Source organism: Denticeps clupeoides, unplaced genomic scaffold (assembly GCF_900700375.1).
Source record: "Denticeps clupeoides unplaced genomic scaffold, fDenClu1.1, whole genome shotgun sequence".
Classification (NCBI taxonomy): domain Eukaryota; kingdom Metazoa; phylum Chordata; class Actinopteri; order Clupeiformes; family Denticipitidae; genus Denticeps; species Denticeps clupeoides.
Window position 1 is genome coordinate 132,993 of NW_021629692.1, and position 27,793 is coordinate 160,785.

At 44.7% G+C, this 27,793-nt stretch overlaps 1 protein-coding gene, 2 non-coding genes and 1 pseudogene across 8 annotated transcripts; 1 reads left to right on the forward strand and 3 right to left on the reverse strand.

Annotated features, from left to right (window-relative positions):
* Positions 1-3,345: 3,345 nt before the first annotated feature.
* Positions 3,346-3,418, reverse strand: trnav-aac (transfer RNA valine (anticodon AAC)). Its single transcript has one exon. It is a non-coding gene; the product is annotated as a tRNA-Val (tRNA).
* A 141-nt stretch (positions 3,419-3,559) lies between these two features.
* On the reverse strand, positions 3,560-3,632 carry trnav-cac (transfer RNA valine (anticodon CAC)). Its single transcript has one exon. It is a non-coding gene; the product is annotated as a tRNA-Val (tRNA).
* Positions 3,633-8,807: 5,175 nt separating this feature from the next.
* On the reverse strand, positions 8,808-13,522 carry LOC114771739 (tripartite motif-containing protein 16-like; annotated as a pseudogene).
* Positions 13,523-14,119: 597 nt separating this feature from the next.
* Positions 14,120-26,737, forward strand: LOC114771729 (NACHT, LRR and PYD domains-containing protein 12-like). Of its 6 annotated transcripts, none has more exons than XR_003743870.1 (13): positions 14,120-15,846; positions 16,203-16,288; positions 17,345-17,406; positions 18,163-19,987; positions 20,295-20,465; positions 21,382-21,555; positions 21,649-21,822; positions 22,560-22,733; positions 23,403-23,576; positions 24,171-24,344; positions 24,761-24,915; positions 25,576-25,746; positions 26,066-26,737. XR_003743870.1 is itself a non-coding variant. In XM_028965055.1 (13 exons), the coding sequence occupies exons 3-13, from the start codon at positions 17,391-17,393 to the stop codon at positions 26,172-26,174; spliced, it is 3,336 nt and encodes a 1,111-aa protein (XP_028820888.1). In that variant the 5' UTR covers positions 14,120-15,870; positions 16,203-16,288; positions 17,345-17,390; the 3' UTR covers positions 26,175-26,737. The 6 variants fall into 6 exon arrangements, 5 of the variants coding, with proteins under 5 accessions (XP_028820888.1, XP_028820887.1, XP_028820889.1 ...); XM_028965055.1 differs by having other exon boundaries at positions 14,120-15,870; positions 24,761-24,934; XM_028965054.1 differs by having other exon boundaries at positions 24,761-24,934.
* The last annotated feature ends 1,056 nt before the right edge of the window (positions 26,738-27,793 follow it).

The window sequence follows — 27,793 nt, forward strand, 5'->3', positions numbered from 1 at the left end:
TAATCCCCGGGATCTGGTTTGGAGCGTACAGCGGTTTGTACAGCCCCAAGCAGCACAAGAGGGAGGCATTTTTATGCACTTCTCTCCATAGACATGTATATGCTTCACGCCACAGCAGAGCCTCTTACAATATAGCGGCGACGTTGACGTACGATGCAGCGCGTCATGCGGTGTCTATCCATATGTCTCCGAATCGAAAGTCATGTGACTATATAAGTCACATCCGACTGAAGTGAGACTTCAGTCAGCGTGCAAACTTTAAGAGAATGGATCGGATATGTTGCCGATCCAATCCATGTACTAATCATTTAAATCGCAGCTTTTCGCGTTCATGTAATCGCACAGACTGACATCGCGATTGCGATTAGATTAATCGTGCAGCACTAGTTTCTTCTCCTGTGAACATCATTCTCATAGTCTTATATCGCCCTCCAGGGCCACTTGGGACCTTTATAGATGAATTGGACACTCTCCTCAGCATTTTCTCTTTAGAAACCCCCCTAACTCTCCTTGGTGACTTCAACCTTCCATCAGCCCAGCTCCAATCATCCTGCCTTCTTCCTCTTCTCCACTCTTTTTCCTTGACCAACAGCAACATCTCACCCACACACAAAGGAGGGAATGTCCTAGACCTGGTCTTCAGTCGTCCTTCTCCAACTTCTGACCTTTCTTCCACTCCCCTTCACATCTCTGACCACCACTTCCTGACCTTCACACTCACTGTACCTACAGGATCCACAACTGTCCCCCATCCATCCTTCATTAGACACAACCTTCACACTGTCTCACCTTCATCTGTATCTTCCTGTATTCTTTCACATCTCCCAACCTCTGACTCATTCTTCTCCTTACCACTAGAGACCACTACTAACTTTCTCCTCACCTCACTTTCCCTTTCCATTGATCAACTCTGTCCTCTATCAACAAAACCCAAAATGACTTTTCCCCCTGCACCCTGGCTCTCTGATACATTGCGCAGCAATCGAAGAGTACTTCGAGCAGCGGAGAGAAAATACAAGAAATCTCAACTTAACTCAGACCTACTGTATTACCAGAATCTTCTGCGCAAATTTTCCACTAACCTCACTGCTGCTAAAACTGCTTTTTACAAAGCAAAACTAGAAACCTCTGCCCACAACCCTCAAAAACTCCACAACATCTTCTTATCCCTACTCAACCCCCCGACTCCCCCTGCCCCAACTTCCTTAACAGCTGATGATTTTGCCAACTTGTTCACAGGGAAGATTGAAAAAATCTGTGAGACATTCTCCACCACTAATCCTACTCTTTCTTCTGAAAATCCTACAACTACTCTAAACTACTCAATTTTCTAAGATCACATCTGATGAAATCATTCAGATAATATCTACAGGCAACCCAACCACCTGTCCACTAGATCCAATACCTTCTGCAATGTTTAAACCATCTCCCCTGACCTCATCCCTTTCATTTCTTATATCATAAACAGCTCAATCTCATCTGGCCATGTACCATCCGCCTTTAAAACCGCCAGGGTTCTTCCAATCCTAAAGAAACCCACTGCTGATCCTACAGACATTAACAATTACAGACCAGTTTCCCTCCTCTCATTTCTATCCAAAATCCTTGAGCGCTGTGTCTACAACCAGCTATCACTCCATCTATCACAGAACAACCTCCTGGATCCTAACCAGTCTGGCTTCAGAACAGCTCATTCCACCAAGACTGCCCTTTTGGCAGTTACCGAGCAGCTACATGCAGCCAGATTGGCAAAACTGTCATCGGTTCTTATTCTCCTTGACCTATCTGCAGCATTTGACACCGTTAACCACAAGACTCTCTTGTCAATCCTGAAGAGGCTTGGAATTCGGGGCTCAGCATGGCAGTGGTTTGCTTCCTACCTTGATGAGCGATCTTACCAAGTGACTTGGAAAGGATCCACCTCTACCTCACATAGACTCTCCGCTGGTGTCCCTCAAGGCTCGGTGCTAGGTCCTCTCCTTTTCTCCCTCTACACGAGATCACTTGGTGAGGTCATTTCCTTACATGGACTATCTTACCACTGCTATGCTGACGACACACAACTCCTCTTCTCCTTTCCTCCCTCTGACCCACATGCTGCTTCCAAAATCTCTGCATGTCTAACCAACATCTCATCTTGGATGGCAGTCCATCACCTCCAACTCAATCCCACCTTCACCACATCAGGATCTTGCTATTTACCTAGACAACTCGCAACTCGCAGACAACAGAGTGAATAAAATAGATGTATTCATAGTTGGGGTCCTTGTGAACCGGAATTGATCTCTTCATCGATGGTAACTTAAGCACGTTGTAAGTCGCTCTGGATAAGGGCGTCTGCCAAATGCCGTAAATGTAAATGTAAAATGATAAAAAAAAAAAACTTCATTTATAAACATTGTATCAATTATACAGTTTAAACAAACTATAAATATCTATTTACTTTATTTAAGTACACATTATTATTTGGAAAAAATATTTATTATTACTATCCAGAAGTTTAGGGAAGATATAAACATTTAAAACAATAGTTACCAATTCAACTGTATATGTATGCATATATTTATTTTCCATTAGTTACTCAAATCACAAAATATGCATGAAAGGTTGATAAAACATGTCATTAATGAATTGATGAATTTACATGGAATTACACTCTAGCTGAAGTAGTGCTACTTTTTTTCTCTCTTCTGACCAACGCGGTTTTCTGTCTCATAAAAGGGAGACTTTTGAAACTCCTCCCAGGTCATCTCTGCCTCTACATGGTACAAAGAGTAGACTTTTGCAGGACAGTAAATGCACTTTTCCTGCAACACCAGCAAAACCAGTATGAATATGGAGGCTGTTAGGGCCCTGCTTCAGTGGTAAGTGGCAGAATCTACATAGACGTCCAGTGGGATACTGTTGACCTCTCTAGTTCCTGTTGGAAGAAAGGAGTAGCAGCAAAGTCCTAGAAGCTCATCCTGGGGTCACATGCAAGACAATTTCTTGTGGTCTTTTTTTTTTGTTGCTGTTGTAGTGCCTGCTGCCTCTCCACAATTTCCTTCACCATCCTTTCTACATTGTCCCTTGTCAGAGATGATTCTGGCACCGGGGGACTCCTGGTGGGAGGGTTAAATTCTGTTGGTGGCAGGGTTCTGACAGTAACCTTGACCATCTCACCTCCTGTAGTAAGATGCTGCCACAGGTTCTGAGTCTCCTGGAGCCTCCCCTCACTCTCCTCAGCCCTGCGTACGTGATAACCACTACACTACGGAAACGTGGCAGAACTGTCCAATATTTTATGAATGTTGCTTTTAAATGCGTTTGACACGGCTTGTATAGAGTATGACTAAAAAAAATAAATGTTTCCGCCCGGTTTCGAACCGAGGACCTTTCGCGTGTTAGGCGAACGTGATAACCACTACACTACGGAAACGAAACAGAATAATGCGCTTTATTTTATGAATTTATAAATACGGCCAATATTCTACGACTGTTTCTTTTAAATGTGCTTGACACGTCTTGTTTTTATTTTTTATTGTTTTTAGAGAATGAACTAAAAAGAAAATAAAAAAAGTGTTTCCGCCCGGTTTCGAACCGGGGACCTTTCGCGTGTGAGGCGAACGTGATAACCACTACACTACGGAAACGCGGCGAAATAACGCGCTGTATTTTATGCTTTTATAAATAGGGGCAAGATTTTATCAACGTTGCTTTTATATGTGTTTGACACGTCTTGTTTTATTTATTTATTATCTATTTAGAGAATGAACTAAAAAAAGCTTAACTCCCCTTAACTTTTCCCATTCATGTCAGCGGTAGTTTTTAACAGTACGGATGTAATATATTTCCGGCCACTACGAGAGTTGGCGCTGTTTCGACTATTTTTTTCCCCGGTCAGCAGACGCGGTCTCCAGTACAAAGAATTTACCTTTGTCAGGACTAACAGTCCATTTTGGAGGAATCAACTTTGCTCTGATCGAATGGAAATTTTACATTTTTAATTAATTTTAATTAAAATTGTAATTTTATTTCCGCAAGGTATATTGAGCACCTTGAGTGAGGGGAGGCTCCAGGAGAACCTGTGGCAGCATCTTACCACAGGAGGTGAGGGGGTTAAGCTTACGGTCACTGCCCTGCCACCAGCAGAATTTAACCAGGAGTCCCCCAGTGCCAGAGTGTTATTCGTGTAATTCCATGTAAATTCATCATACTTTCAGACCTCATCATGACATATTTTAAAATTGAGTAACCCATGGAAATAATAATAATATGTATACGTATACATTCGAATAGGTGATTATTGTTTTAAATGTTTATATGTTCTCTAGACTTCGGTAGTAATGTGTACTTAAAGCAACAAAGAGCAATTTACAGTTTGTTGAAAGTGTCCTCTATTCTTTCTCGATAGTTGATAGTAGCCTCGTGGGTAACACACTCTCCTATGAAATCCCACTTACTACCATTGTGTCCCTGAGCAAGACAGGTAACCCTGAGTGTCTCCTGGGGGGGACTGTCCCTGTAACTACCGGTTGTAAGATTGTCTGATAATTTCTGAAAATGTAAATAAAGTTTATTATTGAACATTGCTTTTATTCTTAACATTTCATTATGAGTTTAAATTGAGTTTAAACAGCTGTGCCATAAGACTTTACTATGTCGGTTCTGAGAATTTGAAATGTAACAGTGGTTCTGGGAAGTAATAATTAAACACACTTTGACAAACAAATAAAAAAAATATATAATAACTAATTATAATAACCAAAAAATTACTTATGATTGATTATTAAGTTGGAGTAGGTTTTTAAATTAAATACAACTGATACAAAGCTAATGTTAAATTTACAATATTTGCAAATAAAACCCTACAATTTAAGTTATTACTGTTATAGCACACATTTGATAAAGTCTCATTGGGAATGAGATTCTTGCCCTCTGAGAAAGAACTAGAGCAAAAACTCAAATCCTATTGGCTGCCTTTAGTCATTTGCATCCTATTGGCTGGTTGTCTGTTATGACTATCCATAATAAGAATGGCAAAGTAGGACGGCACTGCGGTCATCTCGCAGCAGCGCTAGATTATTCACTGTATTATCTCATTTGTTTTTTTGATGATTCTGCTCACACCACAAACAAAACGGTTGTCTACATTACAGGATCTCCTGGGTTCGAGTCCCAGCAGCATCTATATAGATGGATCATCCTGCAATATAATCTCATCTGTAATTTTTGATTTAACATGAACACGAAGAATCCTAAGCAATTTCCTGAAGCGGTTCAGAGACGCAGCAAATTGTCACCAAGACCTGCATTAGAATGACGTAGGAGACTTTTTTCTTTATTTTTTCCTCATTCATTTTTTCTTTATTTTTCTTTATAATTTCTTGATTTACATTTTTTAGGCAATACATACAAAAAAGAAAGGGAACACAAAGATAAGACATTGTTGATCTGAATGAATGAAATATTCACACAAAAAGTATTGATGGAAATCAAATGTATCAACCAATGGAGGTTTGGATTTGGAGTCACACTCAAAGTGAAAAACCACACTGCAGGCTGATCCATTTCTAATGTAATGTCCTTAAAACAAGAGAAAAGGAGGCTCAGTAGTGTGTGTGGCCTCCACGTGCCTGTATGACCTCCCTACAACGCTTGGCCATGATCCTGATGAAATGGTGGGTGGTCTTAACTGCTGACACAATCACATGAATCTCATTTCCTTGGAAAAATATCAAGATCCAAAGAACTATTCACCACCTCGATAAGCACCCTAACCAAATTCTTGTGAATAAATTCTTTAGGATGGAGTTGCTACGCTGAACCATTTAAGCGGTCTGGGGGGCTTCATGCTGAATCATAATTTTTTTTTAAATGACTCAGGCAATGAAAAATTTTGTCCAGATAATCAGAGGAGTTTTGGAGGAGGACGGACCGGCTGAGGCGCCGTATTACTACTGTAGTCCAAGGATAGCGCTTGAAGGACTTCATGAATTTTTTTAACAGTTATATGAACGTCTCAGACAGAAAATGTGCACTACTGGGTCCAGAACGTGGACAAACGACAATGTGGAAGTGCCAGGCCACGATGACCAAGATCCTGCCAGTCCATCCACCTGAAGCAGGTGATGGACAACAAAGCATTAAATGTTAAGCTGCGCAGAAACAATTAGACAATTGTTTTTCTTGGCGGAACATTTGAACACATCGTTTCTTGGATGAATATTTCTTGAACGCACAGATTCTTTGAAAGACATTTTAAATGCACATTTGACCTTCAGCTCTTCAGAGACAGTGTTTTAGGCAAAATAGGCAAATGCTAAAGGGCTCCACCCATCCAGGGGGCGCCAAAAAGTAGGATATAAAATAAAGAATGTGTGTTAAAACTAGTTGGTATTAATGTGTCTTAATATGAAAAGAACGAGCCCATGTTTATTTACTTGCGTAGCAAAGCTATTAAGTAGTAGTAGTATTAATAATAACTAGAAACAAAAATCCCCAGGCATCCCAATGCCTGGGTCTGTCCGGGCATTGGTCACAGCTGCGGGCATGTTATTTGTAAAATGGGAATTCTTTACAGTGGTACTGCAGTATCACTTCAAAGAAGTTTTATTTTACAAATGCTACCAATGCTAAAATTAGCGATCAATACATTCCAATGGGAAATGACCCTGTTTCAGCGTTAATAGCTCGGCCAGGCCCAGTCCGATCGCTTATAAAAGTAATAGCACACCTCACACAACAAAGTTCTAATTTTTGATATATAGCACGTGGGTGTGCGTGCTTCGGTACGACCCGCATTAATTGCCGAAAAAAGGCTGAAATAAATAATAATAAATAAATATTTTTTTTTTCGCCCATTTACACTTTTTTGTTTTCCCAAATTTGTGCATGATCCGTAAGTCCGACAAAGGTAAACCATACGTCAAATCGTCGGCCTTGGCGAGATCTACGAAACGACATCAATATCTTCTTTGTATGTCAAACCGTCTGGACACAAACTCTAAAAAAGTCCAATTTTGGGCTAGAATAATAAACGCGTTCTGAAAACGCTTTTTGGCTAATTGCGCGCGGACCGTAAATCCGGCCGAGCCGAGCCATACGTCAAACCGTGCGTAACGACAAGCCGCACGATTTGATATGAGAGTCGTGTGTGTGCTGTGAAGCGTTTCATCGCAAATTCTTGGAAACCAGATTTTTTCACACTTTTAATGTTTTGGACGTGATTTGTGGCCCTCCTGTAATCCCCAAAGAAGCAACCAATACGTCATTGTGTGTGGAGAGGTCAGGCCTTCGGCCTGACCTCTCAGTTTTTTTTGTGCGTCTCACGGCCTTAACGTGGCAGCCACAAATGCGAGACATGGCCTTTTTGGCCTTCTTCCCTATTTCCCATGTTTTCCTGACCACTGTTGGCGGTAGCAACACATCCAATATGTCAGATCGTGTGGCTCGGCGAGGCCTTCGGCCTCGCCTCGACTCCCGTGTCTCTAGCTTTTACGGCTGGTCACAGGGAGCTGAAAACCTCTTCCTCTGCGCAACAGTAAACCGTACTTTTTACGCTTTGAAGCCGATTTGTGGGCGGGCCGTGCGACCTACCAAAACAAAAAATATATCATCGTGTGCGGAGTGGTCAGGCCTTCGGCCTGACCACTCCGTTGTTTCTGTGCGTTTCACGGTCTTATCGTGGCGGCCTTGGACGTAAGACGTGTCCTTTTATTGCCTTTTTCCCGGTTTTCCGGCTTTTCCCGGGTTTTCCAAACCCCCGTTGGTGCCACCGACTCGTCCCATACGTCGGATCGTAAGACTCGGCGAGGCCTTCGGCCTCGCCTCGATTTTCGGGTCGCTAGCTTCAACGGTTAGCCTCAGGGAGCCAAAAACGCGTTCCCGGCACGATGGTAAACGGTACTTTTTACACGTTTTAACCCGATTTGTGGCCGGGCCGTACGACCTACCAAAACAAAAAATATATCATCGTGTGCGGAGTGGTCAGGCCTTCGGCCTGACCACTCCGTTGTTTCTTTACGTTTGACGGTCTTCGCGTGGCGGTCTTTAACATTCTTTAATGTTCATTTTTGCCATTCTCAGCACAATAATAAATGGTCTGTCTTCCTGACAGACCCAATGATATGTAACTTTCCTATAAAACCATAGAAAAGTTAGGAAAGATCAGCACTCTTGAGTAGGGGTGCCAATTTTGACACATTTAATATATTCGTACTGTTATTGAACAACCTTTAATGTTTGTCAGTATTTCAGATGTGTGATGCTTAAGAAAGTGGAGAAAGGAGACAGCCCTCCAGAGCTGTCCAGCACAGTGAACGCAGGAAGGTCTCATTGTCATTTGTCCTGAGGGTGAAACATTTTGGGTTTCCCCCAAAAAATCTGTAATCCAAGAACTTGCTTAGCCTGTGATGCATGGCTAGACCTGGCATGCTCAGGGTGTGTCTTTTCCAGCGGACGGTCTTGGTATATACGTCCTTTCTGCGTTGTGTGTGCAGTGAAGAGCTCATGGTCAGGGGATCAGTTTCTAGTCTAACGTGTACAGCGTTATTAATTTTTTATCCTCATCTAACAAGCAACCACACCCTTCAAGGCGAAAAAAAACTAAAGTCTAGTTAAAAGGGAAGCTTATTTGTATAGCACATTTTCAGATTTTAAGTGGCAGAGAATATAGTATGTTTCAAGTTACGTAAAAAAAATTTACATACATATCATAACATGATTAAAAATATTATGAACAGCAGCCACATGTAATGTAGCTGTGAGTGACAATTATCATATTTCAAATATGCAATATATTCAATTTATTTATCATATTTGTACTAAACTCCATGCCATTGCTCATATAGGGTTGTGGTAGCCTAGTCAAGACAATCGCCTATGAACCAGTACTCACAAACCATTGTGTCCCTGAGCAAGACACTTAACCCCTGAGTTGCTCTCCCTGTCACTACCAAATCATGTCCCTGTGTGAGGAACTTCTGTTCCATGTGTGATCGAGCATATTTAAAACCAGCCCTATATGTCACACAGCTCCACCGTTGATCCATTATTAATTCCAAACCCAGGATACAGGGGCTGGGTGAAGGTGGTCTGGACTCTGTACAGGAGGGTCATTGTGTCAGAGACGCTGTAGAAGGACAGAGTTCCTGCACTGTGGTCCACATACACTCCTATTCTGGAGGAGCTGGAGACTGGAGGGAGTTTTGTCTCAGAGTTGTTATGTCTGAATGAGCTGCTGGATGTATGGAGAGACAATTTCCAGGATTTGTCATTAAATCCGAACCTGCATTCGTTTCCCTTTCCCTTCCTGCTGATGTCTTTATATGAGACTGCTATGGAAACCCGGTATCGACTACACTGAACCTCCCAGTAAGAGCGCCTAGTCACAGCCTGTTTACACAGAACCTGAAACGTATTATCGAATCTGCTGGGAAGATCTCGATATGTGTTGGTCTCAAAGGTGCATGTCAATGTTCTGTTGTCCTCGGAGAGACGAATGTTTCCATGAGCTGTTTTCGGATCCATTGTGAACCGACAATAATCTGATGAACAAAAGTTAGTGAATGAGTTAAAAAAATGGGCAAGTTCATGGCAAATTAGCCTCGTGAGACCCTGCGTCCTCATATGGGGGACATTACATTTGGAATCCCTTTACCATAATATTTTATCCTGTTGTCCTAATTTAGGGACCTTTGCCCTCTAGTGGTCAGAGAAGTACTGTACACAAAACAAAGAAAACAAGATGGCTGCAACATCAGCAACATTGTTCTATGTAGACAATGTACTAATGCTCATTAATATTCAGGTTGAAACTTGTGAAGTTTCACTTAAAAGTCTATGTAGATTTATGTGTTTCGATGTTTGTGATATTCCCCTTATCCCAAACGGTTAAGGGACATTAAAAACCCACTCCAAACAGAAGTTCGGGTCTCAGGAGGATAATCTGCCCATGGATCTCCAAATCTGATTCATAGTATTTCCGTTTAACTTGACTTGCAAAACTCAACCTCCTAGACCGGAATTGAGAGAGGCTGGGACTTACACTTGAACAACTCTTCTCTGGTCACAGGCTGAAGGAGTCGCATGTCTTTCACTGGTAAAACAGTGATATTGAGTTGTTACAAGGCTTCCATCACAGCAAACTGATTAGTATTAGTATTGAGTTAGTGAGTTTTACAACCTATCGTAGTAATTCTTTGTCCTTCCTGCATGCAGAAATCTTCCAGCTTGTCTTTCAGGTCAGAGAACGATGCATTTACGTGACTGAAAGAGAATCTCTGGTTGACATTGATGTTGCATAAATCTGATAGTCCAAGAGGGGCGCAGAGAGACGGGAAACTCTACAGAGAGAGACAGAAATGGAGTGAGACTTTAAACACACTTCACTGCTGAGAAGTGAAGAGCAGCTCCATAGCAGAGAAGTTTGTGAGGGACGCCCCCTTCTGTAGATGTTCAGACAGCAGTCATGTTACCTGGAGGAAATGGATGTGATCCTCTGTGTTTGAAAGCTGCTCCAGCTCAGCGTCTCTCCTCCTTAGATCAGTGATCTCCTGCTCCAGTTGGCCCTGGAATTCTTCAACCCGACTAAGTTCAGCCTTCTCCTGATCTCGGATCAGCTCACTCACCTCAGAGTGTCTCCTCTTAATGGAGTGGATCATCTGAGTGAAGATCTTCTCACTGTCCATCACTGCTGCCTGTGCAGAGCGCTGTTAGGAGACACAGGGAGAGGACGGGGTCCATTGGAAGTCGTGAAATTTCTCTCCATCTGCAGATATAACTCGAACTCACCTTCAGTTTTTGTCCAGCTTTTTTCAGAAATTGCACTTTCATTTCAGTTTCCTGGATTCTCTTTCGAGATTTCCTCTGGATATTTGCCAGTTCTGTCTAGAGTTCATTAGAATAAAACAAATCATTAGATAATACCTTTAAAACACTTATTAGATTAGATGATTAGATTCAACTTTATTGTCATTACACATGTACAAGTACAGGGCAACGAAATGTAGTTTAGGTCTAACCAGAAGTGCAATAAGCAGCAAGTGCAGGATACAGTTCAAATAAGTAATATATATACATAAAGTGATATGTGCAGGAGTAGTACAGTGCAGTGATTATCAGGAGTGTATGGGGGGGGCAGAGGAGTTCAGCAAGGAAACAGCTCTGGGAAAAAAGCTGTTCCTAAGTCTGATGGTTCTTGTCCGTGGTAGCCTGAAGCGTCTGCCCGAAGGCAGGAGAGAGAACAGTTCGTGGGCCGGGTGGGAGGAGTCCTTAAGAATACTGCGAGCGCGATGCAGGCAGTGCTTCCTCTGGATTTCCTCAATGGATGGAAGTGGAGTCCCTGTGATGCGCTGGGCAGTTTTCACCACCCGCTGCATCGCCTTACGCTCAGCAACAGTGCAGCTTCCATACCACACTGTGAGACAGCTGGTTAGGATGCTCTCTATTGTAGAGCGGTAGAAGTTCAACAGGATGGTAGTGGGTAGCTGGTTCTTATTTAATGTTCTCAAGAAGAAGAGGCGCTGGTGAGCCTTCTTGACCAGGCTGGAGGTGTTAATGCTCCAGGACAGGTCCTCTGAGATGTGGGTCCCCAGGAACTTGAAGGATGTAACAGGCTCCACAGTCATCCCATTGATGTGGATGGGATCATGCGAGCCTCTTCTCTCCCTCCTGAAGTCCACAATGAGCTCCTTGGTCTTAGTGGTGTTTAGGAGAAGATTATTTTCTGTGCACCAAGTGGCCAGATGCTGGACCTCCTCCCTGTAGGCAGTCTCATCGTTGTTGTCGATGAGACCTATCACCGTGGTGTCATCTGCAAACTTAATAACGGAGTTTGATCCATGCATAGGTCGGCAGTCGTGGGTGAAGAGGGAGTAGAGGAAGGGGCTCAGCACACAGCCCTGTGGTACACCAGTGCTGAGCATGACAGTAGTGGAGTGGATGTGGCCTGACCTTACATGCTGTGGTCTGCTGGTCAGAAAGTCCATAATCCAGTTGCAAAGTGAGGTGTTGAGGTCCAGGGCTCTAAGTTTAGAGATTAACTTAGAGGGGATGACAGTGTTAAATGCTGAGCTGAAATCAACAAACAGCATCCGTGCATGGGTGTTTTGCTTGTCCATGTGTGTGAGTACAGAGTGCAGCGCTATGGAGACTGCATCCTCTGTGCTCCTATCGCTACAGTACGCAAACTGGTGTGGGTCCAGAGTTGGTGGGAGAAAGTCCCTCAGATGTGCCAGGACTAACCGCTCGAAGCACTTCATGATTATGGGTGTGAGTGCTACAGGGCGGTAGTCATTCAGGCATGTTGGGCTAGAATGTTTCGACACTGGCACAATGGAGGTGGATTTGAGGCATGTAGGAACAGCTGCTTGGGCGAGGGACATGTCCGTGAATACGCCAGCGAGCTGCTCTGCACATGCTCTAAGTACGCGCCCCGGGATGCCGTCTGGTCCGGCAGCCCTGCGCGCGTTGATCCGACTCAGTGCAGTGCAAACATCTGAGGAGGTGAATGTGATGGGCGAGTGGTCGGTAGATGAGGGGATCTTGACAGCAGGTTGCTTGTTGTCTCTTTCAAAGCGAGCTTAAAAGTCGTTTATAGTCTGTAATGGCCTGAATGCCCTGCCACAAGCGTCGAGGATCAGCATTGGAGAAGTACTCTAGCTTTAGTTTGTAGCAGTGCTTGGCCTTTTTGATGCCCCTCTTCAGGTTTGCCCTGGAAATGCTGTAGGCCTGTGCATCACCCGATCTGAAGGCATTATTGCGTGCCTTCAGCAGGAGACGCACCTCCTTGTTCATCCAAGGCTTCTAGTTTGGGTATGTGGTGATCTGTTTCTGAGTAGTAACAGTGTCTATGGTGGTGTTAATGTAATCCAGAACAGAGGAGGTGTAGATGTCGATGTCCGTGTGAGAGCCACAGGTGCTCTCTTGATCTTGTTCTTGTTCCGCTCTCTCATCTGCAGCAGTCACTGTATCATGATGTTTGTGATCATCCACCAGACACATCAAGCAAATGAATTTCCGATCAGTACGACAAAAGACCTCCAGCAGCTTGTGATGCTGAGAGCAGATCTTCTCCTGCAGTCTTCCAGTAGCATCAGTCACCGTGTGATTTCCTCCTGGATTTACTTCATTATGAAGTTTGAAGTGAGTCTCACAGTAAGAGACCAGCACACCAGGCAGGACTTGACAGCTTTGACTTTTCTCCCAGTGCAGACGTCACACTCCACATCTCCAGGTCCAGCGTAACAGAGAGCACGAGGAGCAGCCATCCTCCTTTTTTCCACCAGCATTGCAATGATGTGGTTTTCTTGAAGAACGGGTCTCGGTGTGAAGGTTTCCCTGCACTGTGGACAGCTGCAGACGCCCTTCTGCTCTTCTTCATCCCAGAATCTCGTAATGCAGGTCATGCAGTAACTGTGTCCACAGGGAAGTCCTATGGGATGTTTCAGTAGATCCAGACAGATCAGACAGGAAAACAAATTCTGAGTGTTTGAATCTGCCATTTTGCTGCTACAGCTGACTGGCACTCTCCCACTGAACTGGAGCAACAAAGGATGTCACTTTCACTTTCATTTCTTTAGAAACTGAATGTAGGAGGAGTTATTACCATTTCTGTAACACGGGGTGATGAGCAGATGGGAAACATCTGCACTGATGTTCTGATCGGGGAGTTTCACAAAGCACTTCCGTTAAAGGTGCAAAGCATTTCTTGTAAAGTCACCATAATGATAAACCGTTACTTTTTCAGATTGTTTGCTTTGCACTTTGAAACCTTCAGACATGACAAAAGTCAAGTGATTGTCATTGTGAATCCACAGCACGCGGTGACACAATGAAATGTGTCCTCTGCATTGGTGAGCTGTGGGCAGCCATGACAGGCGCCCGGGGAGCAGTGTGTGGGGACGGTGCTTTGCTCAGAGCTTGGATCAGGATTCGAACCGGCAACCTTCTGATTTCTGATTAAGTGAAGAAAGTGAAGTGATTGTCACATGTGATACACAGCAGCACAGCACACGGTGCACACAGTGAAATTTGTCCTCTGCATTTAACCCATCACCCTGAGTGAGCAGTGGGCAGCCATGACAGGCGCCCGGGGAGCAGTGTGTGGGGACGGTGCTTTGCTCAGTGGCACCTCAGTGGTACCTTGGCGGATCCGGATTCGAACCGGCAGCCTTCTGATTACGGGCCCGCTTCCTTAACCGCTAGGCCACCACTGCCCCTAACCGCTAGGCTAATCAGACGCTCGACATGTGAAGTAGTAAACAAAAAGAAAATGGCCCGATGGCTAAAACATGCAGAATTCAAAGAACAGAAAAGCAACACAAAAGCAGCATAACAATGATCAGGGGCGGTCCTGTCCCGTGTGGTTCCCTGGGCGAACACCCCCCCAAATATGGGTGTGACAGAATTTGGAGTGCTCAAAGACGTTGAAGTTAGCTCCTTATTCAAAGCTCCATATTCGAATTGTCTGTTCCACCTGAAACACTGCAGGCTGCAATTCTAGTTCTTTTACATGGAAATGTCCATATTTATCATAAATCTATGTGCACATGAGCAATGTTCCCAGGTCAGTTTTACAGTGAAAAATGTTTTGGGCCAAAAAGGTATTAGTTGATATTTTTACCCTTAACAAGTGTGTTTTCATTGGCCCAGAGCTTTTGTAAAAGAATGACATTCATCCATCCAATGCACAGTTTCCACATGAAATTTTGGGCCAGACAGGTAACACTCGATACCATTTCTAATAGTTCAGGATGTTGAGCGGGCAGAGAGATCCCCACCGTATGCAGATTTAAAACGTGCTTCATTTCTGAAGCAGATTTCCTGGCTGTAAACTTTGCTGAACTAAACCCCCTACAGGCGCAATTCAGATACCACAGCCTGCTGAGCAGTATTTGAGGTGGAACTGATAAATCCATTTCCATCCTTTCATATTACATGGATAACACAGCAACGGGGGAGGCATTCACCCTGTGCCTGACAGAGTCTTTATGGAAGAGCGGGATGAAGATATCCTGTCACAATCCGGACATTTCCCGGTCCTCCTGATTGTGTGCACATCTCGTTACGTGTACTGTCTTCGTTTGGTCATTCGTCTTTTAACCTTGTTTCGTTTGTGCAGAAGGTGTGGATGCCCGAAGCTCGCCTCACGTCTCCTGGTGGGGTCATGTATGTCGGTTTCCCTGTTTTCCTGGAGCAAATTAAAGGGCAATCCTGGAAGAAGACCTGTTAGAACAACAAAATGATTTATGTCGTATATAGCCCATAATCACATACAGTATGTCTCAATGTGCTTTGACAGGAGCTACAGTTGATAATCCGCACACTTGACACATCTGCACACACGGAAAAAGGAAGAATTGTTGGGAAGGAGTGATACAGAGAGGGACGCCCTTCCAGGGTACAGTGAGCCTGCAAGTGGTGTCAGTGCAGGGCTGGTGACAATTTGTCAAAGAAAAGAAAAAAGTCCAACAGTTGGTAGTGTTGGAAGAGGTTATGACGCAGAATGGAAAAAGAGCGCGTGTTGGTGGGAACTGACGACCTTAGACTCAGCACCGCATGGATGCTGATGTTCATGAGGAAATGACGAGATGATGAGACGGTGGAGAAGGGTTGAAAAGAAGATGAGTCCTTTGATGATAGCTGGAGGAAAAGTCGGCCTAGTCGGTTTGCTATTTAGGGCAATCAATGACTGAGCAGCTGGCAGCGGCCATCTTGCCAATTTTTGGGAATTGCGTTACCTGTTTTTTCTGAGGAGACTGCACTTAGATTCCAGGTACAGGTGCGTGTGATCAAGGCCGATTACTTCCCAGTATAAACCCGCCTGAGCCGGATCCTGAGTCGTCCTCCATCACCAAGACAGAGGTGTGTGGTATCTGTGTGCAAACTGTGAGTACTGTTGGGTGACAGGGTGGTAGTAGCCTAGTGGTTAACACACTCGCCTATGAACCAGAAGACCCGGGTTCAAATCCCACTTACTACCATTGTGTCCCTGAACAAGACACTGTCCCTGTAACTACTGATTGTAAGTCACTCTGGATAAGGCCGTCTGATAAATGCTGTAAGTGTACTGTTGGAAGTTATATGTGGCTTCTCTCTTGTCCCTCCTCCAGATCCTAGTCATCACGGGAATGAATACTTTTTCAAGGCACTGTTTTAATATATGAGGAAGGAAGTCTCTTTGAAGTGTATCAATTGTCTTTCATGTTCTTTCACTTCAGACAGTAGGTACCGTAACTTCCTGAACACTTCCAGATGAAACAGCTGCAAAAGAGATGGCACATCGGGGCACCAGCACCTGAACTAGGTGAGTGAGTATGTTCAAACGCTTTAATAACCTGTTAAATCCATCTGCCCACAGATTAGTACCACCAAATATCCACTGAATGGTGAAATTGTGGAGGACTATTTTTGTTTTTGAATTAACTTTATAATCTGAGTGACTCAAAATGTTGAAACCTTGGAGATGACAACCAGTGTGCATGTGAGTAGGGTTCGTGCACCGAGCTGGGCAGGTCAGTGGTATTTTTAAGCAAACTGTCAAACTTCTCAGGAAGTATGTGCAGAATAACTTTGTTTCATCTTAATGACCTGCAGATAAGAAGGTACAGAAAACTTTCCTCTGCTTCTACCGTGTCCCGTTAGATTCTTGCATTATTACTTTTTTAATTTTATTTTATTATTTTTTTTATTCTAAGGAAGCTCAAACGTACACAGTCTACCTTTATTAACAGCATTTGTTCGTTTCATTTGAGGAGAAAGGCTTGTTTTTTGGACCCATTCGCCCTGCTTTCTGTTTACAAGAACTCAAAACCACATCCTGGCAGTTCATGCTTCATGTGCGCTGTCTCCTTTTTGGTGTTTGACTTGTCTCTTTTAATTGTCTCTGCTGGCTCTGCCTGCTACGTGTTGACTGACCGCCTAAACATACATCAGGAGGCCTAGTGTCCAGCAGGTCTGATAGAGATGGTTGAGGTTGATTTGAATCTGCGTGTGTGTGTGTGTGTGTGTGTGTGTGCTAGTTCAGTTGTGCCATAATACCGACCTCCCTTTGTTGGCATTAGTATGGATTTTTTTTTTTTGGTGGATGTTCTTTCAGTTTCTTGCCAGCCAGAATTCACCAAGCAACGTCATTATGATTATGTTCTGCACTGCATTGATGCAGAATAGTCCACGTCTGCGATGCATCGATTATATGATTAATTTCAGCACCCCTAGTACTATGGATTGGACTAAGACCTGTATAAAAGCAAAAACATTTTTCCTAATAGCAGACCTTAAAGAAGCTGTTTTGTCTGTTGTCTCTGAACATTGGGTGGTGTGAAGCTGAATTGCTCATCTGCTGTATTTTTGTCATCTGTAGAATACAAAGTGAGACGTCAAGATAAGATCATGACTTGACCACCAATATGGGCAGAGAAACAAGTAAGGTTTATTGGTTTTTGACCATGTTTTTAAACTTACGTAGCAGATGCTTACTTACTGTTTGGCAGGGTTGGAAATAGTACAGAAAGCACACAAAAAGACAATATATACAGACAAAAAATATACCTTTTATATAACAGTCTGACGGTTATTTAATGTGACTACTTACCATAACGTTTATATATGAGAATTATATATTTGAATCTCCAAAGCTTCGTAATTTCATCTCTCTGTGTACGAGATGAAAATAAAGCGGACTTTGACTTTGACAAACTGGCCTTTTTCATTAATCTAATTAATCACTACCCAATCTGGCAACACTGTCAACACACTGCCAATGCATTTTTTCCCCCCAAAATGTTGTACACACAGCTACCTGGAACCAGTTCTCTCTGGAACCAATTTTAGAAGATAACCATTCTAGGTCCATTGAAATGCGGTGTCCATGTGGACCGAACGTCAGACCGGACAGAAATGTTCCCATTTTAGAGAAAAACGTTCTAGTGAGGATGGGGCCTTAATTTGAGGTTGAAGTTTATTGTCATATGTACAAAGTACAGCGTACAGAGCACAATGTACACGGTGAAAAGTAGCAAATTAGATTTTATTACAGGTTAAATTACAGACTTTAAATATACTCTAGGTACCACCCCCAGCCAAAAAAAAAAGCTATGTACAGTTTCATGAATACCTGTAATTACTTCCTTCCACCCCTGCTGTATGCTCACAATATTGAATGTTCTTTTGTATTGAAAGGACCTGAAGACCTACAAGGGGTCAAAAACAGTCACAAAAAAAGCATGAAGACAAAGGTTGAGGTCGTTTGGGAAGGTGGCACGAAGACAGAAAACCGAACGCTCCTGAACAGCATCTACACAGATCTGTACATCACAGAGGGTCCAAGTCAGGGGACAAATGCAGAACATGAGGTACAGCAGATTGAAAAGAAACAGAGGGGACGAGCGCGAGACATGGCCATCAACTACAAAGACATCTTTAAACCCTTACCTGGACAAGAGAAAACCATTAAAACTGTGATGACCCAGGGTGTTGCAGGAATAGGAAAAACCATGTCCGTGCACAAGTTCATCCTGGACTGGGCAGAAGACAAAGCAAACCAAGATGTAGATTTCATCTTCCTGCTTCCTTTCCGGGAACTGAATCTGATTCAGAACCAGCACTGCAGTCTTCATGAGCTTCTGCAAAAATTCCACAAGGAGCTGAAAAACTCTGAGAAATATGTGGACTGCAAGCTAGTTTTCATCTTTGATGGTCTGGATGAAAGCAGGTTTCAGCTAAACCTCAACACTAAAGGAAAGTGTGACGCCACAAGGTCATCAGAGAGTGACACGGCGTGCTTTACTGTGAACGTGATCATCCGAAACCTCATTGAAGGGAAACTCCTTCCCAATGCACTCATATGGATCACATCGCGGCCAGCAGCGGTGGGAAAGATTCCCGCTGAGCTCATCAGCCAGGTGACGGAAATGCGAGGATTCAACGATGAGCAGAAGGATGCGTACTTCAGGAAAAGGGTCAGGGACGGGAGTCTCGCTGAAAAAATCATCTCGCAAATAAAGCTGTCAAGGAGCCTCTACATCATGTGCCACATCCCCATCTTCTGCTGGATTTCGGCTACGGTTCTTCAGGCGGTCCTGGGAAAGGACAACGAGAAAGGAATCCCCAGAACTCTGACTGCGATGTTCGCACACTTCCTGATTATCCAGACAACAACGAAGAACCAGAAGTACGATGAGGGCCACGAAGGGAATCTGGGCCACCAGAGGGTTCTGCAGTCAAATAAAGAGAGTATTCTGAAGTTGGCCAAACTAGCCTTTATACAGCTTGAGAAGGGACAAATCTTGTTCTATGCAGAAGACCTAGAAGACTGTGGAATAGATGCCAGCGATGCCACAGTCTGCTCTGGGATGTGCTCTCAGATCTTTAAGGAAGAATCTGAGTTTCAGCTGAAGAAGATCTACTGCTTTGTGCACCTGAGCATCCAGGAGTTCCTTGCCGCCTTCCATGTGTTCTACTCCTACGTGAACAGCGACATGGAGGCACTGAGGACTTTGGTCACAAGGCCGGCATCCTGGTTCTGTATAAAGAGGAGACTCTCTTTGTACGCTTTGCTGAATGCCGTTGTGGATAAATCCTTAGAGAGTGAAAATGGACATCTGGACCTTTTCCTCCGCTTCCTCATGGGAATCTCACTAGAGTCCAACCAGGAACTCCTTCACGGCATTCTGTCCTCAACAGTGAGCAGCTCAGAGAGCCTCCAGGGAACGAGCCGCCACATCAAGGAGAAAGTAAGCGGCGAGACGTCTGAACCAGTGTCCCCAGAACGAGCCTGGAACCTTTTGTACTGCTTGCTTGAAGTAAACGACACCTCGCTGCACGAAGAATTGGACAACTATGTGAAATCAAATAAGCGCCTCTCACCTGCCCACTGCTCAGCCCTGGCCTATATTCTCTTGGCATCAGAGGACGTCAAGGACGAGCTTGACGTCGATAAATACAACACCAGCAGCATGGGCCGGGAGCGGCTGATACCAGCAGTGAAGATTTGCAGAAAGGCTCGGTGAGATCCTGGTTCCATGTCTACGCTGCTGAATTCTAGGAGGCAGGCATCCGTCATTCGCACCAGAACTAAAATGTCTCCAAAGGTTAAAGACGCTTGTGCAATGTGTAAGAATTGATTTAGATGTTGTTCCATTACTGACGTGGCCATGACCAGCATGCAAGCAGTGTCCTGCAATATCATGGTGCACCTGAAGAGGCGATAGTGAGTTACTGTAATGCCAAGTCGAATCGCGCCTAAATCCTAAATTATGCACTTCTGACATTTTTCGATCATATTGGATAGACTCTGTGTTCTCTCTTGGCAGCCTGGTTGATTGTAATCTCACTGAAACATCGAGCAAGATTGTAGCATCGGCTCTGCAGGACCCAAATTCATACCTGACGGAGCTCAACCTGAGCTTCAACGACCTGCAGCACGGAGAAGAGCAGATCGCTCAAGGACTGGCGTCACCATTCTGCAAACTGACGAATCTCAGGTTTGATCACATCGGCAACAAATCAAAAACACATGGCGAGATAAGACAAAGCCACCGTTTAGGGGGCAGTGGTGGCCTAGTGGATAAGGAAGCGGACCTGCAATCAGAAGGTTGCAGGTTCGAGTCCCGAACCGCCAAGGAGATGGTTAAATGCAGAGGACACTTTTCTTTGTGTGCACTTGAGTGGAGACTTTACTGTAAAATATACAGTGAGAAAGTGTTAGTTATTAGTGCAAATACTGTTTATTTCAACAACTGATGTTTGCTGTATTAGGGACTTCATTTTTAAGTCAACTTATGAAATAATTGTGTATTTTACAAACATTATTTCTCTTTTCTTAAATACAGTTTTTAACTATGGCATTATACAGTATTTCACCATTAAAGTGACAGACATTTTTCACAATGTGGAGTGTCATACAGACTCACAAAAAACTTACTGAAGATCAGTAACGAATTATATTTACTTTGTTACTGTCCACCACTAGATTTATATAAACATTAATTTATATATATACATGTACTATTACGCACATCATAGGTCAATCATTTGAGTCTTTGAGGCTTAATCGTGTGAAAGTGAAGTCATTGTGAAACACTGCAGCACAGCAGTGCCTAGAGGTTAAGGAAGCGGCCTCGTAATCAGAAGGTTGCGGGTTCGAATCCCGAACCGCCAAGGTGCCACTGAGCAAAGCACCGTCCCCACACACTGCTCCCCGGGCGCCTGTCATGGCCCACTGGTGATGGTTAAAAGCAGAGGATACGTTTGAAAGTGAAGTGATGCTATGACAGGCACCTGGAGAGCGGTGTGTGGGGACGGTGATTTGCTCAGTGGAGACCAGAGGTTTGGAAGGGGAATGTTTTCCCATTCTTGGTTGATCCAGGGTCCTTGTTGTTCTCATTATGCTTCTTGCAGGATGCAGCGCTGTAACCTCACAGAAATGAGCTGTCGTGCTGTGGCCTCAGCACTCAAATCTGATTCTTCATGTCTGAAGGTGTTGGACCTAAGTAACAATGACTTGCAGGAACCCTGGCTGAAACATCTGACTACAGCGATGCAGGATGAACGCTGTAAACTGGAGATTTTAGAGTGAGCGTTGACGTCCGCCACCGCCACCTGTGTGCACACGCATGTGTCAGCATTATAAGTATAATAACCAATACATTGTGGTACAATTCCCAGGCTGTATAACTGTAAACTGACAGATCAGAGCTGTGAACATCTGGCCTCAGTGATCAGATCGGCCTCCTCCTGTCTAACAGAGATGGACCTCAGTGTCAACGATCTGGAGGACTCTGGAGCGATGCATCTCTCTCAAGCGCTGCTGGATGATCACAGTAAAGTCAAGACGTTAAAGTGAGTGTTGGCACACACAGCGCATCTGAGCTAGAGCTGTAATTTGGTCTAAAACGTTAGAGCCCGACCCGACGTGACAAGTATAGCCTCCGTTTCACCTCCTCAGCATCCATTTTCGCATCTCTCTCGCTAAGTAAAATGCATCATTGTGGCCACGATTTGCTAATGAAATGAACATTTCTTCAAACAATTACATTTATTAAAAGAAATGTACTCAGCCCTCGCGGCGCTTTCACACCGGCGCCTCGCTGCAAACCCCTCCGGCGTATGACTGACTGGGGACTCCGCGCCCGCGCCCTCCACCAGCAGCCCCGACACACCCTAGATTAAAAAAGCTACACAAGATCATGAAGTTGGGGTTTTATTTGTGTCTCTGGTTCTATATGCAACAAGTTACACATACATTTGAATGGTCAGGTAACTCTTCCAGACTTTTATTAACTTATTGAGCTGTGGCTTGTTTACAATCACCAAAAGTGATGCAAATATTGAACAACAACAACAACAACAACAACATTTATTTAGTCCAAAACAACGACGCTCCCAGAAATTCTCTGTACTTTTCTGCTTTTCCTCATCTGCAACCCTGTGGAGGATGCTGGCCTTGTCGCGCGTCCGGACTTCTGCTTCTGTGAGCTGCTCGTTTGCCACAGTGGACCCGTTTGACCAATGAGCTAAATGTGCGTCCGCGTCCGTGTGTGTGTGTGTGTGTGTGTGTGTCCATTACTTTTCCCCAGACTGTGGGGCTGTAAACTTACAGATCAGAGCTGTGCCGCGCTGGTCCCTGCCCTGAAATGTGGTTCCTCACGCCTGACCAAGCTGAACTTGAGCGATAATGAACTGCACGATTCAGGGACCAATCTTCTGTCCGATGCGCTGGCCGATCCACGCTGTAAACTGGAGAAATTACAGTAAGTGTATTATTTCATGGACAGAATAGAAAGCAAATACGAAACTAAACCACTTTAACGTAGAAGCCAGAATGGAGAGGAAGGCAGGAAAAAAACTAAAGAGCAGAGAACAGGGAACACAGAATCAGTCTGAACTGTTCCAGCTCGAAGTGAATCTGAGCAGTATCGAAAACGCACGACCCTCCATAACCGGCACAAAGAGGACGTTTTTAATGAGAATTTGTTCGTTTTTTATGCCCATGGAGCTGCAGTCCATTATATCAGATTTTGGCACAACCAAACAAATCCATTTGTGGATATTTGTTGGTGGTAGTAGCCTAGTGGGTAACACACTCGCCTGTGAACCAGAAGACCCAGGTTCAAATCCCACTTACTACCATCGTGTCCCTGAGATAAGGGTCGCTCTGGATAAGGGCGTCTGATAAATGCTGTAAATGTAAATTAATTTTCAGTCGGGTTCATGGTGGGTTAAGAGGCCATATTGTCGTGAGCACAGCCGACACGCCCACCCTCAGTCGTTGACGTGGCACGCATGTGTGAATTGAACAAATCACAGTTGCGTTAAGGCCATTTCTTTATTTTAAATATTTTTTTGACATCTGTGTGAAAATGTTGCCCCGTTGGAAGTTCTGGTAGTGATTCGTAATTGAAACGTACGTCTACCTGCAGGCTGGAGAACTGTAAAGTCACAGACCAGAGCTGTACAGATCTGGCCTCCGCTCTCTGGTCGGATTCCTCGAGAATGAAGGAACTGATGCTGAGGAACAATCAGCTGAAGGATTCGGGAGTGGAGCTTCTCTCTAAAGCACTGGAGCAGCCACACTGTCAGCTGGAGACACTACAGTGAGAACACAGGGCCACACTGACATTGAATCTCATTCATTGGGGCTGTTAGTAGCCTAGTCCCAGGTTCAAACCCCACTCTCTTCCAGTGTGTCCCTGAGCAAGACACTTAACCCTGAGGGACTGTCCATGTCGCTTTGGATAAGGGTGTCCGATGAATGCTGTGAATATAATCAATGACCATTTACGTTGCCAGGCCGTGCTGTGCTCCGTCGGCAGTTTAGGGGGCAGTGGTGGGCCACCACTGGTGGCCTAGCGGTTAAGGAAGTGGCCCCGTAATCAGAAGGTTGCCGGTTCAAATCCTGATTCGCCGAGGTGCCACTGAGGTGCCACTGAGCAAAGCACCGTCCCCACACACTGCTCCCCGGGCGCCTGTCATGGCTGCCCACTGCTCACTCAGGGTGATGGGTTAAATGCAGAGGACAAATTTCACCATGTGCACCGTGTGCTGTGTATCACATGTGACAATCACTTTTTTTTTTAAATATTACACGCCACACTGTAGGGGAGGTGCATGCATGACCTTGTCAAAATGAAACTTTGGCCGTCTCTGACCTCCTGGCCCATGCGCTGGTGTGTATGTGTTCCTCACAGGCTGCAGGGCTGTCAGCTCACGGCTCGGAGCTGCGAAGCCCTGTCTACCGTTCTCAGATCAGACTCCTCGCGCCTCACGGAGCTCGACCTGAGCGACAACGATCTGCTGGACCCCGGAGTGGAACTTCTCTCAGCGGCACTGGACGATCCGGGGTGTAAACTGGAGAAATTGCAGTGAGGTTCCAGTTTTTTTCTGACAATTAATGCTGTCACTTAACTTGAAGAAACGTTAATGTATTAGTTGCACATTTTGCAAAGAATTCTTAAGCCTACAGCTTGGTATCATATGTAAAACTATTGATGTGATTCCCCCACTTTGCATTGCTTGCAGCAGAAAGTAAAAAATGTTGAGCAGGGTTCATTGTGGGATATCGTGTCGAATATATTGTCGGGAGCGAGTTGCAATGAAATAGAATGTTAAATGTTTAAATCTAAGTATTGTAAACACTCTAAGGCATAATGATAAATGATGCTGAAACAAGCACATGCATGTCCCCCAAAATCCACTTTTTCCATCGTGAAATGATGGGTTTACGCCACCATGTCAGTGGATCCAGGCCCATGCGTTGGTGTGTATGTGTTCCTCACAGGCTGCAGGGCTGTAAGCTCACGGCTCGGAGCTGTGAAACCCTGTCTACTGTTCTCAGATCAGTCTCCTCGCGCCTCACGGAGCTCGACCTGAGCGACAACGATCTGCGGGATTCAGGAGTGAAACGTCTCTCAGCGGCGCTGCAAGATCCACGCTGTAAGCTGCAGAAATTACAGTGAGTGTTGCCACTAGAGCCAAATGGAAATGAGGGTGATTATTACCGCACCTCAAAACACAGGACGCTGCCCTGAAATCAGTCACTTATTATATGGACTGCACATACAGTACAGGCCAAACGTTTGGACACCTTCTCATTCAACGTGTTTTCTTTATGTTCATGACCATTTACGTTGGTAGATTCTCACTGAAGGCATCAAAACTATGAATTAACACATGTTGAGTTATGTACTTAACAAAAAGTGGAGACCCAGCCTCCACAGTCACCGGACCTGAACCCAATCCAGATGGTTTGGGGTGAGCTGGACCAACAAGTGCTAAACACCTCTGGGAACTCCTTCAAGACTGTTGGAGAAGCATTTCAGGTGACGACCTCTTGAAGCTCATCGAGAGAATGCCAAGAGTGTGCAAAGCAGTAACCAGAGCAAAGAAACTAGAATATAAAACATGTTTTCACTTATTTCACCTTTTTTTGTTAAGTACATAACTCCACATGTGTTCATTCATAGTTTTGATGCCTTCAGTGAAAATCTACCAACGTAAATGGTCATGAAAATAAAGAAAACATTGAATGAGAAGGTGTGTCCAGACTTTTGGCCCGTACTGTATTTGTGTGTGCGTGTGTGTTATTTCTCCCAGACTGCGGGAATGTAACCTTGCAAGTCCGAGCTGTGGCGCTCTGGCGTCCGCCATCCAGTCGAACTCAGATCTGAAGGAGCTGAACCTGAGTGGAAACAATCTGCAGAATTCCGGAGCGAAGCGCCTCTTGAGAGCGCTGCGGGAGCCACGCTGCAACCTGGAGAAACTACTGTAAGTCTTGACATCGGCGCCGAACCGTCATGTACGTTCGTGTGCGGAACTACATTTACATTTTACATTTACAGCATTTATCAGACGCCCTTATCCAGAGCAACTTACAATCAGTAGTTACAGGGACAGTCCCCCCCCTGGAGCAACTTAGGGTTAAGTGTCTTGCTCAGGGACACAATGGTAGTAAGTGGGATTCGAACCCGGGTCTTCTGGTTCATAGGCGAGTGTGTTACCCACTAGGCTACTACCAGCCCAACCAGGAACTGTTGCTCAGGCCAACCGAAGCCCCACTGAGACCCGCAATCCTTTTATCCCACAGAACCGACAGCGGGGATTTGGTAAAGCTGCAGCGGGGGCGGCAGCAGCGGAGTCAGCCCGGCGCCAGGAGCTGCTTCCGGTTTCCGACACAGACGTACGGACGCAGATGATCGGACATGCTCGCAGCTGCGAGGGCCACAACACACCCGGGCCTGAAAGTGTTGTGACTGTGCGCGTGTGTCATGATCTTAATGTGAAGCAATAATCCACTGTGAACAGTAGGGGCACTGCCGAGCCTGCCTCGTTTCATTTTTTACACATGCCTGTTGAGAAGGTAAAGGCCATGTTTTCCTGGTGCTACATACGAAGTGTTTGCTAATGCCTCAGCATTTATGTCTTCTGGATTTAGAAGAATGGACAAATGCAAATATCTTGGAGAGGAGGAACAAACTTACACGTTTTTTGTTGCCGTGTAAACTAATTTAGGGGGAGTGGCCTGTGTTTCTGATCGGGTGATGACTGTTCAGCTTAATTGTCTGTGAATCACACAGGATGGAGATCATTATATTACAAGATAATGGCATCTTTTACGCCATCTTAAAGTGTAGTGTTTGTCACATGTGATTCACAGCAGCACAGCACACGGTGCACACACTGAAATTTGTCCTCTGCTTTTAACCCATCACCCTGAGTGAGCAGTGGGCAGCCATGACAGGTGCCCGGGGAGCAGTGTGTGGGGACGTTGCTTTGCTCAGTGGCACCTCAGTGGCACCTTGGCAGATCGGGATTCAAACCGGCAACCTTCTGATTACGGGGGTGGTTCCTTAACCGCTAGGCCACCACTGCCCCTTGGGAAAGGCACAATAGCATGTGTTTTTTTATGCCACAGTTTTTTTACCACTAAGCGGCGTAAAAAAAAACGACATAGTGGACGATTGAACGGCAGTTTTTTTTAAGTCGTTACCTTTAAGATGGTGTCGTGAAACTGGCTTGGCACATCTCCGCCCCACCCCAGCAGCAGCCTGCCACGCCCCCTGGAGCGCCACCCCGCGGTTTCTGACTTCCCTCATAGCCCTCATACACAGAGTGTGGTCAGTGGACGTCACTGACGTGTCCTCTGCTATAAGCACGTGTAGCTCCAGGAAAAGTAGGGCCCGGTCCGTTTTTTTTTTCCTTTAGAAATCCCGCATACACTCTGAGCCTTGAACACTGTCCAGCCCTGAATTAGAATGTGAGTAAAGTTCCAGTTTGAAACACCCATGCCTTGCGTCTTTTACTTTGTGGGGGCTTTGTTGAAATGGTTAAAAAAATGTCGACTATGGCATTGCTTGACTTAGGATTTTTTTTTTCATTTATGACCAATGGTACTAAGGTCTAAGAAAAATTAACCCAACATGGACAATTAACCCCTAAGAGGCATGGGCATAACCCCCTTTTTTCATGCCCAATTCGTGTTGGTATAATGTTCTTTTATTTTAAAAATGCATAAAAATATGTATATGATACACGGATGAGTGAGAATTCACCAGTGTCTGTGGAAAGGGGGAAGTTAAGTAGACTTTGATTGTGTAGTCTGGTGCAAAATGACGTGGCAGACATACGGTATTTGGCCCGCATGCCAGCAATTTCAACTAAAGATAGCATTCATATAGAAAAAAAAAAACACACTTTCCGCATTTTATATCTGCAAGGGGAAAATTTTGCAAGCCGTGACCAACATTCGTTCCTCATTCAAGGCCAGTTTTACTCGTGCAAACATCGCATCAGCACTTGTGGCCTTTAAAGGAAG

What these genes read in the sequence shown, in the direction of transcription:
- LOC114771729 (XM_028965055.1), top strand. An exon ending in AGTAAAGTCAAGACGTTAAA is followed by an intron (nt 21,823 to 22,559) that starts GTGAGTGTTGGC and finishes ACTTTTCCCCAG; the next exon opens with ACTGTGGGGCTGTAAACTTA. An exon ending in TGTAAGCTGCAGAAATTACA is followed by an intron (nt 24,935 to 25,575) that starts GTGAGTGTTGCC and finishes TATTTCTCCCAG; the next exon opens with ACTGCGGGAATGTAACCTTG.